This window comes from Temnothorax curvispinosus, unplaced genomic scaffold (genome assembly GCF_003070985.1).
Source record: "Temnothorax curvispinosus isolate PA1 unplaced genomic scaffold, ASM307098v1 QBEX01002451.1, whole genome shotgun sequence".
In the NCBI taxonomy this organism is placed as follows: domain Eukaryota; kingdom Metazoa; phylum Arthropoda; class Insecta; order Hymenoptera; family Formicidae; genus Temnothorax; species Temnothorax curvispinosus.
Genome location: NW_020212231.1, coordinates 33,236 through 54,598, shown reverse-complemented (window position 1 = coordinate 54,598; position 21,363 = coordinate 33,236). Strand labels below are relative to the sequence as shown.

Genomic DNA, 21,363 nt, shown 5'->3' with positions numbered 1-21,363 from the left:
GATAAAGATGGAAATATATCAAACAATTCTGCATACTTTAAATTTTTCTTGGGGCTTTTTTTGGCCGTGAATATTTGCATTAAGATATAGAAGAATACATACTTCGTGAATATTTAATGCCAATTAGTATAGGCGTAGATGAAAGAAACATAATTAATTTCGCTTTATACAATTTACTCATTGGGTCTTACGTGGTCAAAACGTAGTCTCCATGCGATTTTACAACAGGTTTTATTAAATATGTTAAAAAGGTCGCTATATCTAAACTCGGAATTTATAAAATTTAAGAGCAAGAAAAAAAAGAATTTGTATGTTATTTTATCATAATTAAGTTGTAATGAATGGAAAGAAACTTATTTAGCTATTGTAATTTTCTCTTCGTAGTCTCATGTATAACGTTATCACGTTATTAATGACAAAATAACTATTATGAACCTCCTGTTGTGCGTTCGTATATAATTTAAATGTACATAAATACAATTTTATCATAAGGCAATACTGATAGCACCCAGCATGTCGCAGTATAACTGATCATCTTTTTAGTAGAAAAAGGCAATATCAGTTAAAAATTAAACCTATTGACATATATTGCACAACCCCGGATTTTACCAATTTGTACGCAACTTTTCGTTACTTAAATTTTTTATTTTTTTTTAATTGTAAACACAATTTTTTAATTGAAAACACAATTTCAATTTTTTTAATCTGAATTGAAAAGTTGAATTTGGATGATTTAACTTTATACTTCATTGGTATTAAATTATTTATGAAATGCACATCCTTGTATTTAGATGAAATAAATATTCACAGCATAAAGGGGTAATGTTAAGAAAAATTCAAAGTGTGTATAAACCCCGAATATATATTTATATCATTATCAATCGATATTATTGCAAAAAATTGTCAATACTTGGAATTAAATTTTTAACTGATGTCAGATTGTCTTGTTCTTAGAAAAAAATATTAGTTATGGAAAAATATTAATATTGTACTTTATGATGAAATTTGCATATTTGCGTGTATATATAAATTAAATGAGATTTATAACAGCATTTCTCAAATCATCTTGTCATTATAACGCGATAAGTAACTTAATTTTGATAAAATAATATATAAATTCTCTCTTTTTTGCTCTCGTTCACTCTCTCTCTCTCTCTCTATTTCTCTCTCTCTCTCATCCTTCTCTCTCTCTCTCTACGTTATTCACTGAAAGACTGTGATAATCTCGGACTAATATTTCTATATTGAAAAATATTCTTAGTAGAAAATATTTTACAACTCTTTAGTCCTTGTTACTTAATCTCGAAATGGGAATTGCACTAATGAGGAAGGAGGAACAGTGACGATAAACGACTCTTTTATAATTTAACATAAATTATTTTCATATACTCAAAATAATGATGACAATAAAAAAAGATACCACATGTGCCATGCTCTTTCAATAAATAGTAGAGAGAAAAAGTATTGTATAACTTTATGGCAACTTCAGAATATTGTACTGATGCATATCAAGACAACTGAAATTTACATTATAACATAACAAACTTCTCTGCAATAACTATATCTTCACTGAAGTATATTTGACCTAAACATAGATTAACGCAGCCATGATAATGACTCCCAAAAGTAAAGCGCCAAGTTGTTTCAAAGATTCTTTTGTATTCGTTTCTTTCAACAGATCGGGCAGGATGGTCACTAAACCAATGTGTATGAATCCTCCTGCCGTCAATGGCAATATCCAATTGGTTCTTTCCTCTGAAAAAAAGTTAAATATAAATTCATAAATTCTATTCAACAAAATTCTAATATCTATATAATAGATATTAATAAGATTAAATTATTTATATAATATACTATAAAAATATTTAGAAATTATTTTTTATGCAAAGCAATAGATAAAATAAATTAATTATAAAAAAATTATAAAATAAATAACATTAAAATTTTTACAGCTAAGTTAATAAAAAATGCAACTATATTGTTATTAGATTAATTTATCTTTCATTATTTTTTATCAAGTTTTCATAGACCGTTTTACGTTTCAAATTTTGAAAAATATTTACCTAAACCACCGGTAAAGGAGACGGCTGCCAGAGCACCAACGATCCCACCGGTAGCTGTGATTAACTGCGCCTGCGCAGCATCCCATCTGCTAAATCCGCTTCGCAATAGAATAGCAAAATCGCCAACCTCATGAGGTATTTCATGCACCAATATAGTGAACGTGCTGAGGACACCTACACGGAAGGAAATTAGGAACGAGCCACCCACAGATAAACCGTGAGTAAAATTGTCGAGGAAGTTCATCAAAAGATTCAGGTATCCGGGAAAGGATTTGGGATTGAAAAATTTGCGGAACAAGTCGGAGGTGAATTTTTTTGTCCTTGCAGTCAAACGATTAACAATATTGCTCGGTGAGCGTACGATAGGAGAGTCAACGCGTGAAATCGCCGATGTGAAGCCATTAGTCTTCGCAAGTTTTTTCAAGCAGCACCTCGCCTCGTCGACCAGCGGGCATTCGTCATTAGGACACTCGCTTGCTAATGCAGATTTCATAATATCAGCATCTTTAAAACCGTTCTTTCGCATATCTTTGATACTGATTTTTGGGACTTGAGCAAACTCCATCTTAATGGATTGTTTTTCCAGAAATTGTACCTATTGCAAAACGTGTTCGATCATTAGACAGTTATTATCGATTTTAAATAATATTATAGCATTAGATTTTTAATTACATTACATTACCTCGGTCGTATTTTTCAGACACTTTTTTAGAAAACTGTTCTTCTCAGTGCACGTCATTTTGATACAATTATTATTATCCATCTCTTTTTCTTTATTTACATCTTTGATCGAAGTTTCATCAGTCTGCTGTTCTGCAATGATCGGAGCTTCCTCGTTTACAGCGGCGATGAGTTTCTCGACGATTACGAAGAACAGGAAGGCGGACAACACCCACAAGCCTGCGGGCGTAGACGCGTGATTATCTTTGGCTGTAAATAAAATACATAAAAAAGGTAAGTCAAATAAAAAAATATAATATTTTCAAATAAACTATATAATTTTATAATCATTACTAAAGTATCATTTATAATATCACTAAATATAAGACTGATCCATATTCACAGTCGCATAATGTATTGTTTTCTTTAACGAGTTTTTAATATTTATTGTTATTTAGATTGTGTAATTTATTTTTACGGTTTGACTATTCTTTCTACTGACAATAGCGACAAAGGCGCAAGAAATATAAGATGAAAGAAATTTGCAATTCAAACCGAGCAATTTACACGGATATTACCAGTCCGCCGATCACTTCGAATTTCTAACGCGGTTCGGTCGGAGGAACATTTAATTTACGTGGACGCAGCTGGCAATTCAAATCTGCAACTGACGCACAATAGAATTCGAAGCCGCCGCTTAAATCGTTCATAAAGCTCTCGACGATGCTCTTCAAGACCGCACTGACCGCAGTCGTACTCCGTTAACGTGCAGGACGTTGCAAAGCGCATTCAGAACCTATATGTAATACGCGTACAATATCATATAGAACAAGCCAGGAATTCCAGATATATTGTATCGTATTCGTTACATATTCGTACTGTGTCGGATTTCGCCATACCAGAAATATCAAGCAATGGTTCATTTATAACGTAGATAATCCAGGCTACTCGTTGTTTTTTTTTTTTACGTTTTCTCCTAACGCCGTTAGTTTTGCATGACGTACAAATACATCATCCAACCGTATTACTCGTTTAATTAGTTTAATAATTGCATGAAAGAATGTAAATCTTATACGTGATAAAAATTGTTCTTTTTATACACGTGTGTGTAGATTTACTTCTACCCATTATTCTTCACGAAGTAATTCTATTCATTTGCATTATCGTAATCAACTTTTTATATATTTTTTTACGACAAGGTCAATCTTATCAATATGATATATGAAAATTTCCTTGTACGATAAGATAGATGATCCATTTAGTTACGTCACCGCGTATGTACAAGGAAGAAAGTTCTATATGAAAAACAAATGAAATTACCTCTTGTTTGAAATTCGCTCGCAAATGCTTCCGGCAGAAGATGTAGAAAAACATCGCCCAGCAATGCGCCCACGGCAAAGCTCAAAAGGATCTTCAAAGTACCACCGATTTCTGCAATGAAAAGGATAAAATTAATGCTCATTCCATACGTGCGGATTAGACAGATAGAACATTTAAATTGTAAATTCGACTTTGATATTGGATTAAAGAAAATCTTGAAACGCAGAGCTCGTATTTCGTCAACAAGGAAAAAGATATAAGAGCAAGGAGCAAAATGTGCGATATGAGAAAATGCAGTGGACGATGGGAACCATAAATCCTGCAATCAATCGTTCACGTATATCGTTGCGGACGCGTATATGGTAGACGAAGATAAGTCTGAAGCGAATTCATGCGACAAAATGAAGTACGGGCGTTTACGTTTCTTTGCGCGTAGGTCACGGAATATGTGCGCCCAATTGACTCGCTCTGATATTGCCTACGTACATTTATCTCATATTTAGATCGCATAAATGGAAGATTCGCAACGTTCAGAAACAATTTCTCTACGTCGATTTATACTCGCGGTGGAAATTGGTAAAAATTAACTTTCCTTCCCGGCTACTCAATATTTATTTAAATTGCATATATGTACTTCGCAGAAAAAGAAGTATAAATAATCATAAATATCGCGATGTGTGTGTCGAGAAAGAAAGTTAATTAATTAATTGCAACTGCAGTTAATAAAGACATGTTAATTACGGAATATGCAGTTATAATAGTTAATATGTAGTAATTAATATCTGCAGTTATCTATTTAGGAAAGTATATACGGTGCATCATAAATTATGAGGCATGCACATCACGTTAAGCATACGCGATTAGCTCGTGTGATGACAAATAAAAAATTTATGATTCTGCGTATATAGTACGACGTTCGACGCAATTGATAACCGCTAATAGACTACAGTAGCCTATCTACTCTGGTGCAACAACAGCTAGTATGCAGAGGAGGCCACCAGATGATAACGACGCGTGATGTCAACGCGTGATTCATGGGGAAAAGAGAGGAAAAGGAATATAAATAATACGTGAGCGGGCCTTGATCTCATTTTGACACGACTACGATTGTATCACCGTTCTTCTCTTGAACTCGTTTGTCGCAGGTCGCAGCTTGTCGGACTGTCGCGAAGAAAAAAAAATGCAAGATGTTTTAAACAATTTCTCTTCCTATTGTCATAGAATTCTAATGTACACGCTTATACTGCAATCAGGAACTATTTAACTTTATGAAACAATCACCAGTAAACGAGCGTCGCAATTTCGTTGTCTTTACGTTCATTTCTACTGATGGAGATCTTCAATCGGTTTAACTTACTTTCTGTCTTTCTAGTTCTATAAAAAACTAGAAAAGTAATAGAAATAGACATTAAAGATATGAGTTTTGACTCGCTATAACTTGCAACGAGAGATAAGTCAATGCGACGTCTCAATTTGAGAGATTACCGATGATAGATTTATTTATATCCGTAATAAATATCCCATAATGTTCCAACAATATTATTCCACAAACTCCCATATTATTTTCATTAACTGCACGTTGTTGTTATTGACAAGACTAGCTTATTCTTATATAGGAAATGCTATTTCTGATACGTCAGTGTCAATTTAACCATACAGAATCGAATGAACGGAAAGAAATATAATCAGTTTCCGGGACACCAGCACATTGTTAGCCAGTTGTAAATTCGTGTGGTCGACTCATCGATAACTTGTCCGATATCACGACCTACTTCTGATACAGACGTATTATTATTACACTATATCGGCATTAGGTTGCATCAGTTTCAATTAAAAAAAAAAAAAAAAAAAAATTCGATCGGTATAGTTAATATAACTGGAATGGAAAGAGAAACAAAATGTTGCTAGAAAGTAAATATGCAACGTGCTGACGGCGCAGACAGATAAGATTGGACAATAAGGATATTGTTTTCTCTCTCACGCAAATTCTACTTTCCATAAACAAACGTTATTCTGTGAGTAATTCTATGAGTAATCCTTTCCTTTATTGCATTATTCTTTATTCCAATATAATATTATAAGTTATTATAAATAATATATAATATATATCGTAATTTAATGTTTTCATTAAGTACATTTTTTGAAAAGTTTAATTTGTTAGAAACATGATAAAGATATATAAATTGAATATATAAATCAAAAGGTTTTTAAATATTAAATTTTTTACAAGTTTTTTTTAAGATTATAAGTGTGAAAAAGATCTGCGACGTATGTCGAGTTTTCATTCAAAATATGTGCAATCTGTTATTCTCCAAAACGATCCACTCTTGTACAAAAGCTAGGCAAAAAGCTGAAATTTTTCATAACCTGTGTAGGATCAAAGACTGATTTACTGAAATGAGCTTTGTGAGTTACGTCTTCTTCCCAAGGGGAAACATCGCTTGCATGAGCGCGAGGCATGTGTGTATCTCATTTGAAATTCTATCTATAAACGTGCATCGTGCATGTAACTGGGCAATGTAACAATAGCAGACGCTTTATCCCTCGTATTTGTTTTTAGTTTGAGCAATTGCTTGCGGATAAGCAAGTTTAGCACGTTTCTGCGTTAAAACGTTTAAATCATACAAGATTAAAAAAAGAATAGAACTGCACTCCTGTTGCGTAACACATCAGGAGGTAAACCTGCACGATGTTACACGGAACATCTCTCTGGAACGCGCTGCACGGTGTCACATGAGAATATCTTTATCAGCATCAGCACGACGTTAATCATAAAATGTGCGAGGTGAGACTTGGAAAATTCAATATACAAGTAATACATATTTAATGTATAAATAATAACTAGCAGAATATTACTCTGATGATTAAATAAATACTACAAAATCTAAAAAAAAAAAATTAGTAATTTTAAAGAGAATTTACGTTCTAATTCAATTTAATTGCTCCGTTCAAGAAAACATGCCTTTACTTATGTCCTTTGTTATTGTATCTCGATGTGTACTTGAAAATTTATTGCGTCGGGGATTTTATATGTTGCAATAATCGCACGCATTGCGAGAGTTAGCGTTTATTGACGCATTTCCTAGAAGCGTGTGTGCAATTAATTTATCTCTTTTCATATCGAGCTCTCGAATAGTGTGCTAAAACTGATTTTTCCTCTATTTGTTTTTCATGCAAAAATTACTAAATAATTAAAATTACGACGCTATAAATATAAAACAGTACTATAGATTTTGGGGACAATTTCATGTTTATATATTAAAAATGAGAAGAAAAAAAGAAAATTGGGAACGCTGTTAAAATGCGGCAAGATGCGCATAAAGAGAGATAATGATGGGTACTTGTAATTTGAATAATGATACATGTCGCAAATTCGTAATAGATGTCGATGTCGAAACTGCTATTGGAATAATATATAATTCCACTGGGTAATAGAATTATACCAAGAATTATGGAGAATACGAAGAATAGCTGTAACTGAGTTTTTAAGGTACTAAAAAACCGCATGATGAATTTGTCGACAATAAATTACAGGCTTTTCTCGCATTACATTAATAATTAACGGATTTATTTTATAAATGTAATAAGAAAATTTACATAATAATATACGAATATTAAAACTTTTCGATTTAATTTTGGAATAAACTCATGTTTTTCTTTAATGAGTTATTTTAAATGCCAGATTTGTCGACAATAAATTACAGGCTTTTCTCGCATTACATTAATGACATTTTAAATTTAATTTTTATAATATTCAGGAGAGTAAGGCAAATGTAACAAAACACAACAATTTTGCAATCAAACAAGGGAAGATGTCTTAATTGTTAGACATAAATGCTCAAATTATCTTATAAATGTGTATCGTCAATCGAAATTATTGCCATCTTCACAAGACTCACATAAAATATTCACATTTTACGCAGTTATCAGTATATAAACAATTATGTAAGATTATTTCTGATATTAAAATCATGCACGATCGTACATACTCGACATGCACATGTTTGCAGGTTTTTCCCCAGTATATTACGCGAGTATCAGGCTTCCTGGCACGTGGCTGATAAATAAATTATTATCGTCCCACGGGACTGCACAATAGGCGTGTGCAGAGATTCCAACGTTCTCGAGAAGATGATAGCACGTCGAAAGATCGTGGCAACGAATCGTAACAACAGTTTCCTCGAAGACTTCGAAAATAGATAAAACTACGGTGGCAAAACTTCTGACAATTTTATCAGATGTTTCAAAAAAGTAACAAGCGTATTGTGTGCGTCTTTTCTATATATAAATTTAATTTCTTTTTCATGAAGATATAATCCAACGCATTATTACTCTGACAATTAATTAGTACACTTTGGCAAGCTAAAAACCTGCAATTATATAAAGATTAACGCAATGTGAGATTTCTAAATTATTTTTAGCCAAAATTCGTAGCGCGAAACATTATTTCCATTGGTGAAACGATTAATGTTAAAAGTTAAAGAATTATACAATATTACAAGAATATAGAATTAAATATTTATTATAAAGATATAACATTAAATTTCTTTGAGAATGCTGTTTTGTTATTATTTTATCTTGTATTTTTTATGACAGTCTCGTAATGCGCGTTGCCAAGAATTCTGAAGTAGTACTCGTCGCATCTTGAGAATACAGATGTGACAATTGTATTATCGTATACATGGTTAGAATAAGTCGCTATATTTTTCGTCTGTAGTTCGTGGAAGAATGATATCACGCAAAAATATTAATGTATTATAGTAAAATACATATTAGTAAATATGTATAAAGACAAGTGACACCAAGCGTGGGGGATAAAGCGTAATTAAAACGTATATAAACGTAAATTACATAGAAAATTACAAATTAAAAATGCACTTCTTTAATTTAATTATTCTGCACTGAAGAGAGGTCTAAACCTAAGACCGAAACGTATATGTTATTGTAATTTATTGTATAATATGTAATTTACGTTCGCTTCACCACCGGCGCTTGCTCTCACTTGCCTTTATATGCATTTTACTAATTTGATTGTATATCTGGAGATCTGTATCGTTGTTTTCGTATAAATTAATGTGTATATTAAATAATATGCAAATTAATAGAACACAAAACTACGCTCATCGTTCCACTCTGCTAATTTGTATAAAATATAAAAAAATATTCAGTTACTGTTTTTATATTTTTATATTGAGATAAATCGATTGGGTAGTCATAGAAAGTAAGGGAAAATAAGAAAATAAGTGAATTCGAAACGTCTAGTACAGAATTACGTCATAATTATATATAACTAACAATAAAAGAGTTTCATTATCTCTAAATCGCGATGTTACCGATATAGATATCGTCAAATATGACAATAATCATATTTGATTGTAAATTGTAAAAACTGTGAGATTAGAGAATTAGTTAAAGTTAAGATCATCAAGCAGGGGAGAGAGGTAAAACTACCAAAAAAGATTTAATCTGTGATAAAGTTGAAAAAATAAATTTACTATATCAAGAGAGTTGATCGATTATTTCAGATTATTTTAGCGACGCAGAAATACGCGCGTAATGTATGACCGCCGACGGCAATAAAACTATTAGACCGACACAAATGTTGGGAAGTATTTATCGATCAAAGTTCCAAAAGTAGTTTAACATGCAATATTGACGATGTAGATCGTAGATAACTTGATGAACAAAGTTCACGGTAAAATCTATTAATATGCAAGTTGGTGCGTTTAATGCATAAAAGATAAAATCTGTTCTGCAATTCTCATTGTCCTCATTTAATAGAAAAAATTATTATCGCGGGGAAATGTAAAGTAAAAAAGAATATTTAACAGTTTAAAAGAAGATTTGTTTTTCTTTCTGTGAAATTACCATCTTATTTTCAGAATAATTAATTGATTCGATATAATTGATAATGGGATGCTGATTTTATCTTCAATATCGGCACAAAAAAGATAATTCATATGGTATCAAGTGATAAATCTTGTTAATATCTTGTTAACACACATATAAATCTTCTTGTCATTTATTTTTTCATTGGATTGATATCGCTCGGAAGATCTGTTAGATAAAAAGCGAAAAAAAATTCAAGTGCGAGGTGATTAAAGTTACTATTTTTATTTAAGAGTGACTTGAAAAAAAAACATGTCTTTTGAACGCGACACGAACTTTTCCACGGACTTTTAGCGATAAAAACTAAAATTGTCTGGCTTGAGATTAATGATTGCAATATGTACACATAATATACTGCAAAAGTGATATATATGCCTTATAAAATTTGCTGTAAATTTTATAAACGTAATTCCTTGATAAACTCGAAATAAATTTTAATTGTATTTTAATGGACAGCCACGTTTTATTTCAATTTTGCAATGCTTAATTGCTTGTCTTGTTTAATACCTTGTTAATATTAAACCTACAATTAAATTAAATTAAAAATTGATTAATTTAATTGGTAAAAAATCTTTAATCTTCAATACTACATTATTCTTGTCCTAGACTGATTTAAATGGACTTAAACGTGCAAAAATGAATTTTAATTGTAAAAGTTCATTGGAATGTACGCTTTCAAATGCAAAGATAGATGCGAACCCGGCGAAATAGCTCGTAAAAGCAACGTGAAAAGGTCCGCCGACGGTTCCGGATCGGCGCGCGAATGAATCTTTGTCGCCGACACGCAATTTAATCGCCGATAGAAAAAGTCGGTGTCGTAATACGAGTTTTTGTGTTCGCGCATTGGGGGGAACGAGTAAATTCTCGCAACTTTCTACATTTGTAATTTTGTACGAAACTTTGTACTATTAAAGTTTGGCTTGGCGATGTAACATTTACCGTTAATCTCGCTAGTACAATAACTTGGAATCGCCGCATCGTTGATTCGGAAAATACGAGATAATAGAGAAAGTTATGACACGCCGCTCCAACGTGGACATAACTGCGGTATTACTCGCAAAATGGGAACAACGAGAATATATCTGAATTTGCGAGAGAAATGCCGAAGCGCGCGTCTAACTGCGATTCGTTAATTTCAGTTCCGTTTAGAAACGTGTTTATCTAGCCAATTAAAACCGCTTGCTCTCGATAAATTCGCTGTTACGTTGTACGAACAACTTGGGCGTCTCAGCGGAAATCCATCTATTCGCCTCGATTGTGAGAAAGGAACGAAAGAAACAATGTATAACATTTATCTTCGCGCAAGAAGATGCGAAGAGAGAGGGAGAAAACCAGCGGATGAGAAACGGACTTTCGCATATCGGCGTGATTCCGTACGAAAGTTAAATTAAAGTCGGCGATTGAGAACACGATCGATTCCAATTGTCACCACGGTCACCATTATAGCAACCGCAAATTCGCCAAATGTTATCGGCGCGAATGAAATTTTGGCGAATACCTACCATCAGACGTTTCCGTGAATATAAATACTGGTTTTGTTCGAGGGAGGTGCGACGAGATTCGGCTCGATATCAAAGCTCGAAAATGTTGGCTTTGGGGTGCGTATCTATAGCGTGCGTTCCTGTGTAGCTTGTAGCTACGAACTGTTGGTAGCTTTGAGATATTTTTCGCTATTTTTCCAAAGGTATATCCGCGGCAGACGGTAACGCAAATATATGATGCAGCTTCCTCTTTTTCTGTCCAGCTGCGACCATGCAAAACCATCATGCGACGGCTGTTTCTCGGGTTACGTTACGAACGGCTGTTTACGGATTACTTCAACCGACAGAAACTCTCCGAGAACGAATAGCTATTAGATCGTACCAAAATGGTCCAAGTTTTCAAACAAGTATACAAGGTTTCGGACGTCGAATACGTTACACTTCGTAGTATATTACCGTGCGATTTATCAGACAATAAAACGAACGAAAACGAGTTATATTCTTCCCGTCTTCAAAAGAGCTGTTTGCAGAAAAATATTAAAATACACAGTCCAACTGTTCTGTCGCTTTGAGCGACATCAATGTACTTAGCGTTTCTATGTAAACCAACTGTTGTAGCTTTGACGCATTTGTCGCTTTTCCAAAGGTTACTCTGGGAGGCTCCACGAAAAACAAGATTAATAGCGTTTTTCATTGGCAGAACTAGTGCGCACTTAGTGCACATTAAAGCCGTTGTACACTGATTTAATCTTTAATATTTAAAGTATAATGCAAATATTTCAATTGATAAAATAGCCAATACATATTTTACCAAACAGTACAATAAAGAATATTGAGGCTTTCGTAACTTAACCCGTTTATATTAAACGTACACATTACGTTGATTTGTGTACAACGGCTTTAATGTGCACTGGAGTGCGCACCAGTTCTGCCAAAGAAAAACGCTATAAGAGTGTTGTGTGTTAAAACAACGTGTTGCAAAATTTTTGTTTTCAGCTGTCGCAGGATGTCGCGGACACTCATGTCGCACAATAAACATTGTATGATAATTCTTTCTATGATAAACATTGTATGATAATTCATCGGACAGAATTGACTTATCGATTTTATACCACGTACCAAGACTAATTTTATCGGGTCGGAGGAGAGTCGATGTCTTCCGCAATGTCATTGAACTGCGCAGCTGTCACTAATCAGAATGATAAAATACAAATGAAGCGCGTCATATTCATCAAATTTCCCGTTATTTCGCAACCCTCGGTGGAAACGCTATGTATGCGTTGATTACCGTTGGCAGCGATCGTCGACTCTCCATTGCCTCGTGCGTAGTTAAATTTCAACACGTGGCGATACCGATCTGTTTTTAGGTGCAAGCGTGAATGCAGCTCTCCGTCGAACGATATTTAATTGCGTACAGTAAAACGTAATTTTGTTGGAAGTACGTATACATATAACGGGCACATTTTTATGCTCTGCGCGCAGTGCTTCTCGTTTTAACAAATTAAATGGCTTCTGCAAACGTTTTGTAATCGAGCAGACAGACGCCTATTTCGGTTCGCGCGACTAAATTTAATAAAACGCGATTAACATTTATTTATCTTTCCATATCCATTGTCCGTTATTCTATCTTTCAGTCATAAAATAATTGCGGGCATATGATTATATAATATCTCGCTCACTGTTAAGTATAAAATATGTATAGCCTTCGCTTCGCTATGTAGTTAACGTTAATTAGTGTGCTCGCGAAAAAAAACCGCATTTGAATGCGGCACTTATTACTTACACAGTGACATAAATATTAAAAAGGTGAAATTCCGAGTGAGTTTTATGTGAACAGCGTATTTAAACCCACTTCATTTTTAATTGCCTTCCTTAAAAGGTCGTCGGTCGTTGGCGCGGAAAGCTTCGACAAATAATCACCTCGGTCGTTCTTATCGTTAAGGAAAATGCAACGGTTCGTTTTTATTACGACTAGAATAGTCATATTGGCTATAATAATTTCTGATGCAACGAGGGAGATAAAAATAAAAAGTCGAGTTCAACGACGGATTTGTTACTTCGTTATATTCATTTCCCATGGAAAATATTACTGGAGTTATAAGCTCTTTTATGGAAATGCACGATGAGTACACAATAAAAACCAATTATCACGAAAAAAAACAAGAGAACAAAAAAAAACAAGAGAAATTTATTCCCTCTCGTTTTTATCGCGTCTGCTCCGTTGAGTTTCAATAATTGAGTAAATCGTCCTACTGCGGTTACCAGTTACAGTAGTAACGATAGCGAATTTTTAAAAACAAAGCTACGAGGACTTGATTACAAAAGCTATGTGCTTTGTTTGAAGCTGTCGTGTTCTTTGTACCTACGGTCATTAATGCATCAAGATGTTAACAATAGTATTTCAGGCACAATCAGTGTTGATTTAATAAGTGAAAATATTGGAGAACGCGGAAAACAATTGTACTAGAATTATAAATTATACACCATTTACGATAATGGATGGTAATACATGGAATCGAGCAGCAAATCTAAACTGTGGTTTCAAACTTCTAAAGAAAATACAACAGATGAAACATAAGAATATAAATCGGTCAAAGTCCTCAGATTAACTCCGATTTATTCTCCACGCGTATATAATTCGCAATAGAATAATGCGAAGCAATTTGGAAAAATTGCGATTTCGGCCAAGTATGACTTATCGCGTGGCAATTAACTTATATGTATGCCGTCATCATTGCGACAATTTTCGTCAAGATTATCGTGCGTTATTCAGGAGAATCGTCTCATAATTACTAATCTGGATTGTTCGGCAAAAACAAGAATGACATTGCTGAACACATGGTCAGTTTACGCCGCGACTATGTAAATGAGCGATAGTCGTGACTGATAAGGCAACGATCGTTCATGCAGCGCATTGTATGATTTTTCAGTTTTATTGTATGCAAAAAATAAATTAATGTGTATAATGGAGAATGCATGAATTTATACGAATTTTGTATAAAGTAATGAGTTTCATTTGCGATATTTCTTTTGTGAAGAAAATAGTGGTTTCGGATATCAAAATTAGACCTGTGTACTTTGATACCGTGTCTCAATAGGGAGACGTACTTATCTACATCCTAATACCTCATATTCGTTAATGACTACCGTATTTTACATATATACATTTACATCAACACTACCGGCCTGGTAATTATGCATATTAGGGGCGACCTCACAGGTTTCAATGGCCTTGATATATATTATCAAGGACACGATCCTGAGTACTTTTAAAAGGTTTTAGCCGTCGTTAATTAAAAAGTCATTAACAAAATAAGTCTTATGAATAGAATGTAATTTTTTGATCTCATGTACGTTAAAAAAAAAACCATTTTTTTAATTAATTTACATTTTGCCGAAGCTCATATTTTTCTCTCTTTACATCCTCGAAGAGTTATTTACCTCGAATAATGCTGCGCCATTTGGAAATGAGTTGGGCCAGATTAGAGTTTTTTGAGGAAAAAAGTGCAGAGAGAAAGGGGATCTGCCTATGCATTCAATTTACTACGTTTTAATAGGGATTCTTAATTAGCAAATTTATTCTTCACGTATCGGATACATATTTGCCATAAATGATACAAAAAAAAGTATCAATCTGTTCATGATAATCATAACGTTGATAAATTTGAAATTCAGCTGAATATCCCATATAATGTTCTTTCTGAATTCCGAGAAATATTTGCACGAGTTTCACGTCAAGCGCGTTCAATAATGCTATGTCTGTTTACGTTCTTAGCAAGTTATTATTTGTGATAATCAGTATACTTTTGCTAAGACTGGCTTACAGTGTACAATAACTACTCAAAAGAGCAACTACTTTGCCCTCCACAATATACATCCAAGGCCATTGAAATCTATGAGGTCGCTTCTAGTATATAGTATAATTACTTTAAGCCTGTGTACTTTGATACCATATCTTAATAGGAAATGTAGTACTACGTTTGAATATATACCTTATACTCGTTAATGACTACCAGATTTTACATGCGATGTAGATTCGCCATGTAGAATTTTTAACTTTCGATGGCTGCGTTCCGATATTCACTGCCAGTACTGAAAATCTATAGTATACGTGACGTAAATTGTAGATTTTCAGTACTGACAGTGAATATCGAGACGTAGTCGATGAAAATCTAATCGTTCATTGACTAACGTCTTCATTTATTTTCCATTCGATAAATTCTTTACACAACATAATACGAAATATTAGTTCTTATAAAAATATCAAAGTATATTTATCTTCATAAAATGTTATGGTTTTTTCATCGACAATAAAATCGGAGTAGCGGATTAAGATCTATATGTAATTATTATATTAAAGTGCAAAGCAAAGAATAATTTGCAATTAAGATAAATTTCATATTGTGTAAAAAAAAATGTGCACATTGCAGAATATAAAACTGATTATTAAAACCGGGACTGATTATGGAAAAAAGTTTCATCATAGCCAGAGGAAAGGCTCGATAATCACTTTTTATTTCATTATACACAAAGAATATGAAAGTAATTATTAAAATGGAAAAATGGATAAATTAAAAAAGTTACAAAAGTTATTCGACCGTATAGTTAGAAAATTAAACTTGATATTCACCCCTTCGTTCCGTTGCACACATTCAAGACTACAACAGTAATTATCAGGGTAAAAAAATTAAAAAAATTTTACTCGGCCGTAGTCGGAGAGGAAATTGAACCTAATATTCACTTAATATTCACCCTTTCATTTCGTCGTATGTACACATCCAAGAATATAAAAGTAACTATTAAAACAGATGAAAAAATTTTACTCGGCCGTAGCCAGCGCAAATTAAGCTTTAATATTCACCTCTTCATTTCATTTTATAATAATTATTAAAAGTAATTATTAAAACGAAAAAAAAAAAAACCATTTTTCGACCACAGCCGGGAAACTAATCGTATAAGCTTGAGATTCCCTCTCTTCGTTAATCACATCGCACAGATCTAGCCGAATTGCGTAATTAAAAAAGTTATTCGGCGAGTCGCGAGAGAGAGGCGAGAACGAGATAGAGCTCGGAGATTAGATAAAAAAAAATTCTCTCTCACGTCGCGTCGCGTATTTTTGTAATACGTTGCATAAGAAGAGAAAGAGAGAGAGAGAGGACACTAACCGCCGGTTTTCAAGTCCACGCCGTCCTGGATGGGGATGAGCCACAGGGGGAAGATACCCGTGAGGCCGACCATGGTGCTGCCCAGCAGAGAGAATATCCACGGATTGTACGTGAAGTATCCTACGATCTCGTGCCAGGGCAGCCATTCGTCGGCACCGGCGAGGATGCCGTCGCAGGCCGGCAGGACGTAGCCCGCGTCCGTGCAGTTGTTACGGGTGCACGCGTACGACGACGCCGCGGCGGCCATGTTTGTTGTCGTCGCGCGACTCTCTTCGATGTCAAAGCGTTCTCAAAGATCCTCGACGTTCCCCGACGTCGGAATTAAGCTTCCCGGGAAGCGGACGTCGACGTTAATATCTGGCCCTCCCTCCGGTCAAGGTTCACCTCTCGCCCACGAAAACGCGCGCGTGGACGACGTCGAACTGACGACAGCCGGAGGACAATTGTCCGGCTCCCACCGGGAGATAACCTCCTCGCTCCGCCGCGTCACGAGGAAGACGATGTTATCGCCGCGACGTGATCGGCGCGCGATCGACGTGAAATCGAAGTCCAGATCTCTCACGGTCTCCGCGACGGCAAGTGGAAGGACGGCGCGTTCGTCAGTAGTCTAGTTTGTTTTTTCTTTCCTTTTCTTTTTCAGCGCGAGCCCTCGTCGTTCTCCGCGCTCTCTGGCTCCAGAGTCCACTCCGGATGCTGGATTCAGCCTGGATGGACCTCTCTCGTCGCGGTTGGATCGACAACCGGGAGACAACGACCGCCGAGCGACCGACTAGCCTACACTGAGGACTGAGCACGGACGCTTGGAATCAGGACGTCGCCGCTGCCTGCTGCCGCTTCGTTGACTCGTTCCGGCCCGTCGTTATTTCATGCCGCCGTGCCGATCCGCGGACAAAGGCATCACCGACGCCGTGGCGATTGAACGCGCGCGATCACGAGATCTCGCGGAGACGCGCGTCGCGTCTCCTCCCCCGCTTAGATCACCCCGCGCGCTCGTCCGCTCCGCTTTCTCGCTCTCCTTATCGCTCTCCGCTTCCGCGCTCGATTAGCTCGCTCTTCTGCCTCTCGCACTCTTATCCGGGATTCACTGGTGTATCACCGAAGTCGCAGCGATGAGCGACCGACGACGACTGACGCGCGTTGCGCCGTGGAAGGCCCCTTTTATAGCCGTCGGCCACGTTACCGCGAGCGGAAGCGAGAGGGAACGCGAGAGCGACGCGCGTTCGACGAGGATGACGTCCGGACAGCGTCGGCGATGGCGGCGGGTGGGAAGCGAGAGGCGGTTCAGCGGGGCGACGAGGGCTAGTTCGTGCTCCGCGCGAGCGGAGTAACGGAGAACGCGAAAGGGTCGAGAGAGAGAAAGAGAGAGAACGATGCGACCGCGAGGCGAAGAAAGGGAGAGGAGAGGAGAAGAGAGAGATCGGAAGGAGAGATCAGAGAATCAGCGAGGATACGCAGTGGAAGATGCGAGTCGCGTTCGTTCGAGGCTGACGGAGGCGCTGTTTTTCAAACGGAGACACGTTCGGTCTCCGTTGTCCTTCAGCAGATTGGCTCCTCAAACAAATCTATAATGCTTCGTCGAGATTATTACAATTAGAAGTGGAAGACGACGAAGCGATCGAGCTGTAGGTTCAAGGACGCGTTCGGCTTCTTGCGCAACGATCGCGCGTGTCTGTATATACACTATACAGACTGGAGCGTTGCCCTCTTCGAGACGTCTTATGTCCCGATTTTAGATATTGTGCTGCTTGGGTAACATGTTTTCTTTATACAATTAAATATAATTTTTTGTTTTTTTTTGTTGCAATCAATGTCATTATTTGTCGATAGGCTTATCTGAGGCTTAGCGATGATAGCCTTGACAGAAGCGTCTTCCTTCAGTTTGGACAGATATTAATTCTCGCGTGTCACCCTTCCGCGCGCGCGCGCGCACGCTTCGTTTTCCTAAACTGCCCTAAAGGAACGAAAGCCGAGACGGGGGCGGGGGACCGAAACTGGATTACGTACGCGAGTGCTTTTGTGACGCCGGATCGATCTTGCGTCGCGTACAAGTCAAAGGAATCGGAATTGTATTTGCGACGTTTACGTTTCGACCAGGTTTCGACAGCTGTAATTCGATTCGCAACCGTGAGTTATCATTTGGAAAAGAAAATATAAATTGTAGCAAATATGTTGCCGAATTTAATGTTAGGTATATTATGTCTTTTTAAAGATTATAAATCCAGTAACTAGAATACGAAGGACGGGAAACCGTGAACGCACACGTTAGAACACAACGCTATCTAACGGGTGATCAAAGTATTCGTTGTGGTGTACTCTTCCGAAGATTGAGAGCGTGAAGCAATTATTTCACTCAACTCGTGTTGATAATAAAATATCTTTAGAAAAGTAGAATAGCGAAATACACATGCAATAATCGACGGCTTAGGTTTAAGTAAATATCTGCCGAAACATGATTTTGTTCTTTTTTTTTCTTTGGTATCCCGTATACGGTTATATTTAAGATTATTCTTGAATGCTATTTATACCGCTAATTGGCGAAATTCAAAAGTTATACTATAATTAAATCTCATTCATGTTTCATGTATTTAAAGCCTTTATCAACGTTATTTCAGATATGCACAATTTCGAATTAAATGTTTCAAAATATCTTAATCTCTTATTAGCGGCATTTTAATTAAGAAGAATTAATATCGCGCAATATTTCCGTTCAGAAAAGTACTTGAAATATGTCAGAAGCAGGCGATTAAAAATTATCACCTTATCAGATTGTATGATGGAGCGATAGGTTTTATTAATTTGACGAAATATTTTTGTAAAAATTACTTAAGTAACGAATGTGCTGTTCGTAATAATATAGAATGTGTCATACGGTTTCAAATTTTCCAAATCTGTTTATAAATGTACAAGTTATCTGATATTTTATTCGTCAAATCTCGACTTGTGATCAACGTTTGCTCGTTGCGACACAATTTTGCGACGCAATAAAATTAAATCACGAGAAAATAACTCGACCTGATATATATATAGATATAATTATATGATACATTTCTTCGCAGTATACGTTTTATTTTATTGTATTGACGTAAAGCGTTATCCACCTAATCTTCGATGAATTTCTTTGACTCGAGAATTATATGAAATTATTGCAGAGTTATCGCATAATTACTTTCTACTCGCGCGATAGTGGATTGTATCGTCGGCTCGTTGCAATTTGCTAATCTTATCTATCATGCGCTGATCGCCGTAAATAGCGAGGAAAGAGATGCGCAGTTCTCGTTGCGAATTATGCATGCTAAATTCGCGCGATCAAACGTGATGAGTCGATAATTAGACGTGGACTCCTTGGACGATCACCAATTCGCGTCAACGGACGTCGGCGAGTGCGTATGAGTATATAGCGAATACATATAAGTCGCGCATCCGGTCTAATGTTTATCGGCTTTCACAGTCGATTCAAAAACATCGAGATTTACGTAACATCTTATTGTGCGAGCGCGCGACGTTGAAACTTCCTCGGAATATATATTTCACAGCGAAGAGATAACGGTATCAAGCGATTGAACGATCGATAATTCGATATATAATTTCTATGTGCAATTGCGTTTTCTAAATAAACAATTCTTCGCTATGAGATCCTGTGATAAAGATTTTCCTTATTTATATAACACGTTTGTAGACAGCTTGTCGTGAAGACAAAGTTTTTACACAGAATGTTTTAAATGTGTGAAGGAACTCGATGAGGCTCTAAATTTTGATTTTAGGACTATTCGAATGAGATGGCATTTATTTCGACAAAATCAACACACACCTTGGCTTTGAAACATCAAAATCATGAACCTTGATTTCGTACAATGTATGAAATGTCTTTGTGATGGTATAATTGCGAGAATAAATACAAATATTTAGTATGTGTGGAATGTGTGGAATTTAAAGAGATTAAAATTTACTGGAATAGGATGAAAATACTGGAAAAATACTGGAATTTACTGGAATAGAATGAAAATATTTACGAAACTTGTAATCGTGATTGACTCGTGGATTACTTTGTAAATAAGACGATATCTCGAAATACTTTCTATACTTATTGATGTATGTAAACATCGATCTGTAGTTCGCTGTCTCTTTTCCTTATATAAATATTTATTTCATTGTGCACTGGACACTATGTAGATGCAACAATTATATCGCTTTTGATGTTGGATTTCTGATATTGTCTTTGGAATCTTTGAGTTAAGCAAGATTGCTTTGACAGTGTTAATAAAATTATTTCTCAGAAGATTATAATTATTGCAAATGCCTCTGGAGAAAATATACTTGTCGATCAATTTAAAATTTCCCGAAAGAGTCATTAAATAACAAAAGTACTTTTTTTACATCTTTATAGCTATTTGTATAAACGTCCAGCTCTTGTATTCCTTGTTATTCCTAAGAGCTCAAAAAGCGTTGAGAGAACAGGCTTTGTAAGGATTGTCGACATGAAATTCGAAAACATATCGAATCTGACTTATGTGGGCATTAATTTCTATCGATATTTGTTATTAGAATGGATTTTATTTCTAAAGAGTAAGCTTTCTCACGTCTTGTCATTGTAGAAGTCCCCATGTAGTGAATATTTTTGGCGAAAATTCTTTTATACAGTCCTCCCTTGCATATTCCATTCTATCGTTCAGGTCCAGATTTTCTAGGAAAACAAGAAATTCATCACACAGACTGTGTGATGAATGGATTGTGTGCGCAGTGTGACACAGTGCACACAGACCACTGCGTCCACTGCTGGACATAAGT

At 35.7% G+C, this 21,363-nt stretch overlaps 1 protein-coding gene and 2 long non-coding RNA genes across 4 annotated transcripts; 2 read left to right on the top strand and 1 right to left on the bottom strand.

Moving 5' to 3' along the window:
* Positions 1-853: 853 nt before the first annotated feature.
* LOC112451700 (zinc transporter ZIP13 homolog) lies at positions 854-17,693 on the bottom strand. The gene is made up of 5 exons (XM_025011502.1): positions 16,579-17,693; positions 4,044-4,154; positions 2,746-2,993; positions 2,064-2,658; positions 854-1,755 (listed from the first exon to the last, which is right to left on the bottom strand). The coding sequence occupies exons 1-5, from the start codon at positions 16,823-16,825 to the stop codon at positions 1,586-1,588; spliced, it is 1,371 nt and encodes a 456-aa protein (XP_024867270.1). The 5' UTR covers positions 16,826-17,693; the 3' UTR covers positions 854-1,585.
* On the top strand, positions 4,168-8,519 carry LOC112451702. 2 transcript variants are annotated; one of them, XR_003040407.1, is made up of 4 exons: positions 4,168-6,058; positions 6,419-6,503; positions 6,604-6,828; positions 8,054-8,519. It is a non-coding gene; the product is annotated as an uncharacterized LOC112451702 (long non-coding RNA). The 2 variants fall into 2 exon arrangements; XR_003040405.1 differs by having other exon boundaries at positions 6,419-6,828.
* Positions 17,694-17,805: 112 nt separating the features above from the next.
* On the top strand, positions 17,806-20,883 carry LOC112451701. The gene is made up of 3 exons (XR_003040404.1): positions 17,806-18,327; positions 18,406-18,702; positions 18,788-20,883. It is a non-coding gene; the product is annotated as an uncharacterized LOC112451701 (long non-coding RNA).
* The last annotated feature ends 480 nt before the right edge of the window (positions 20,884-21,363 follow it).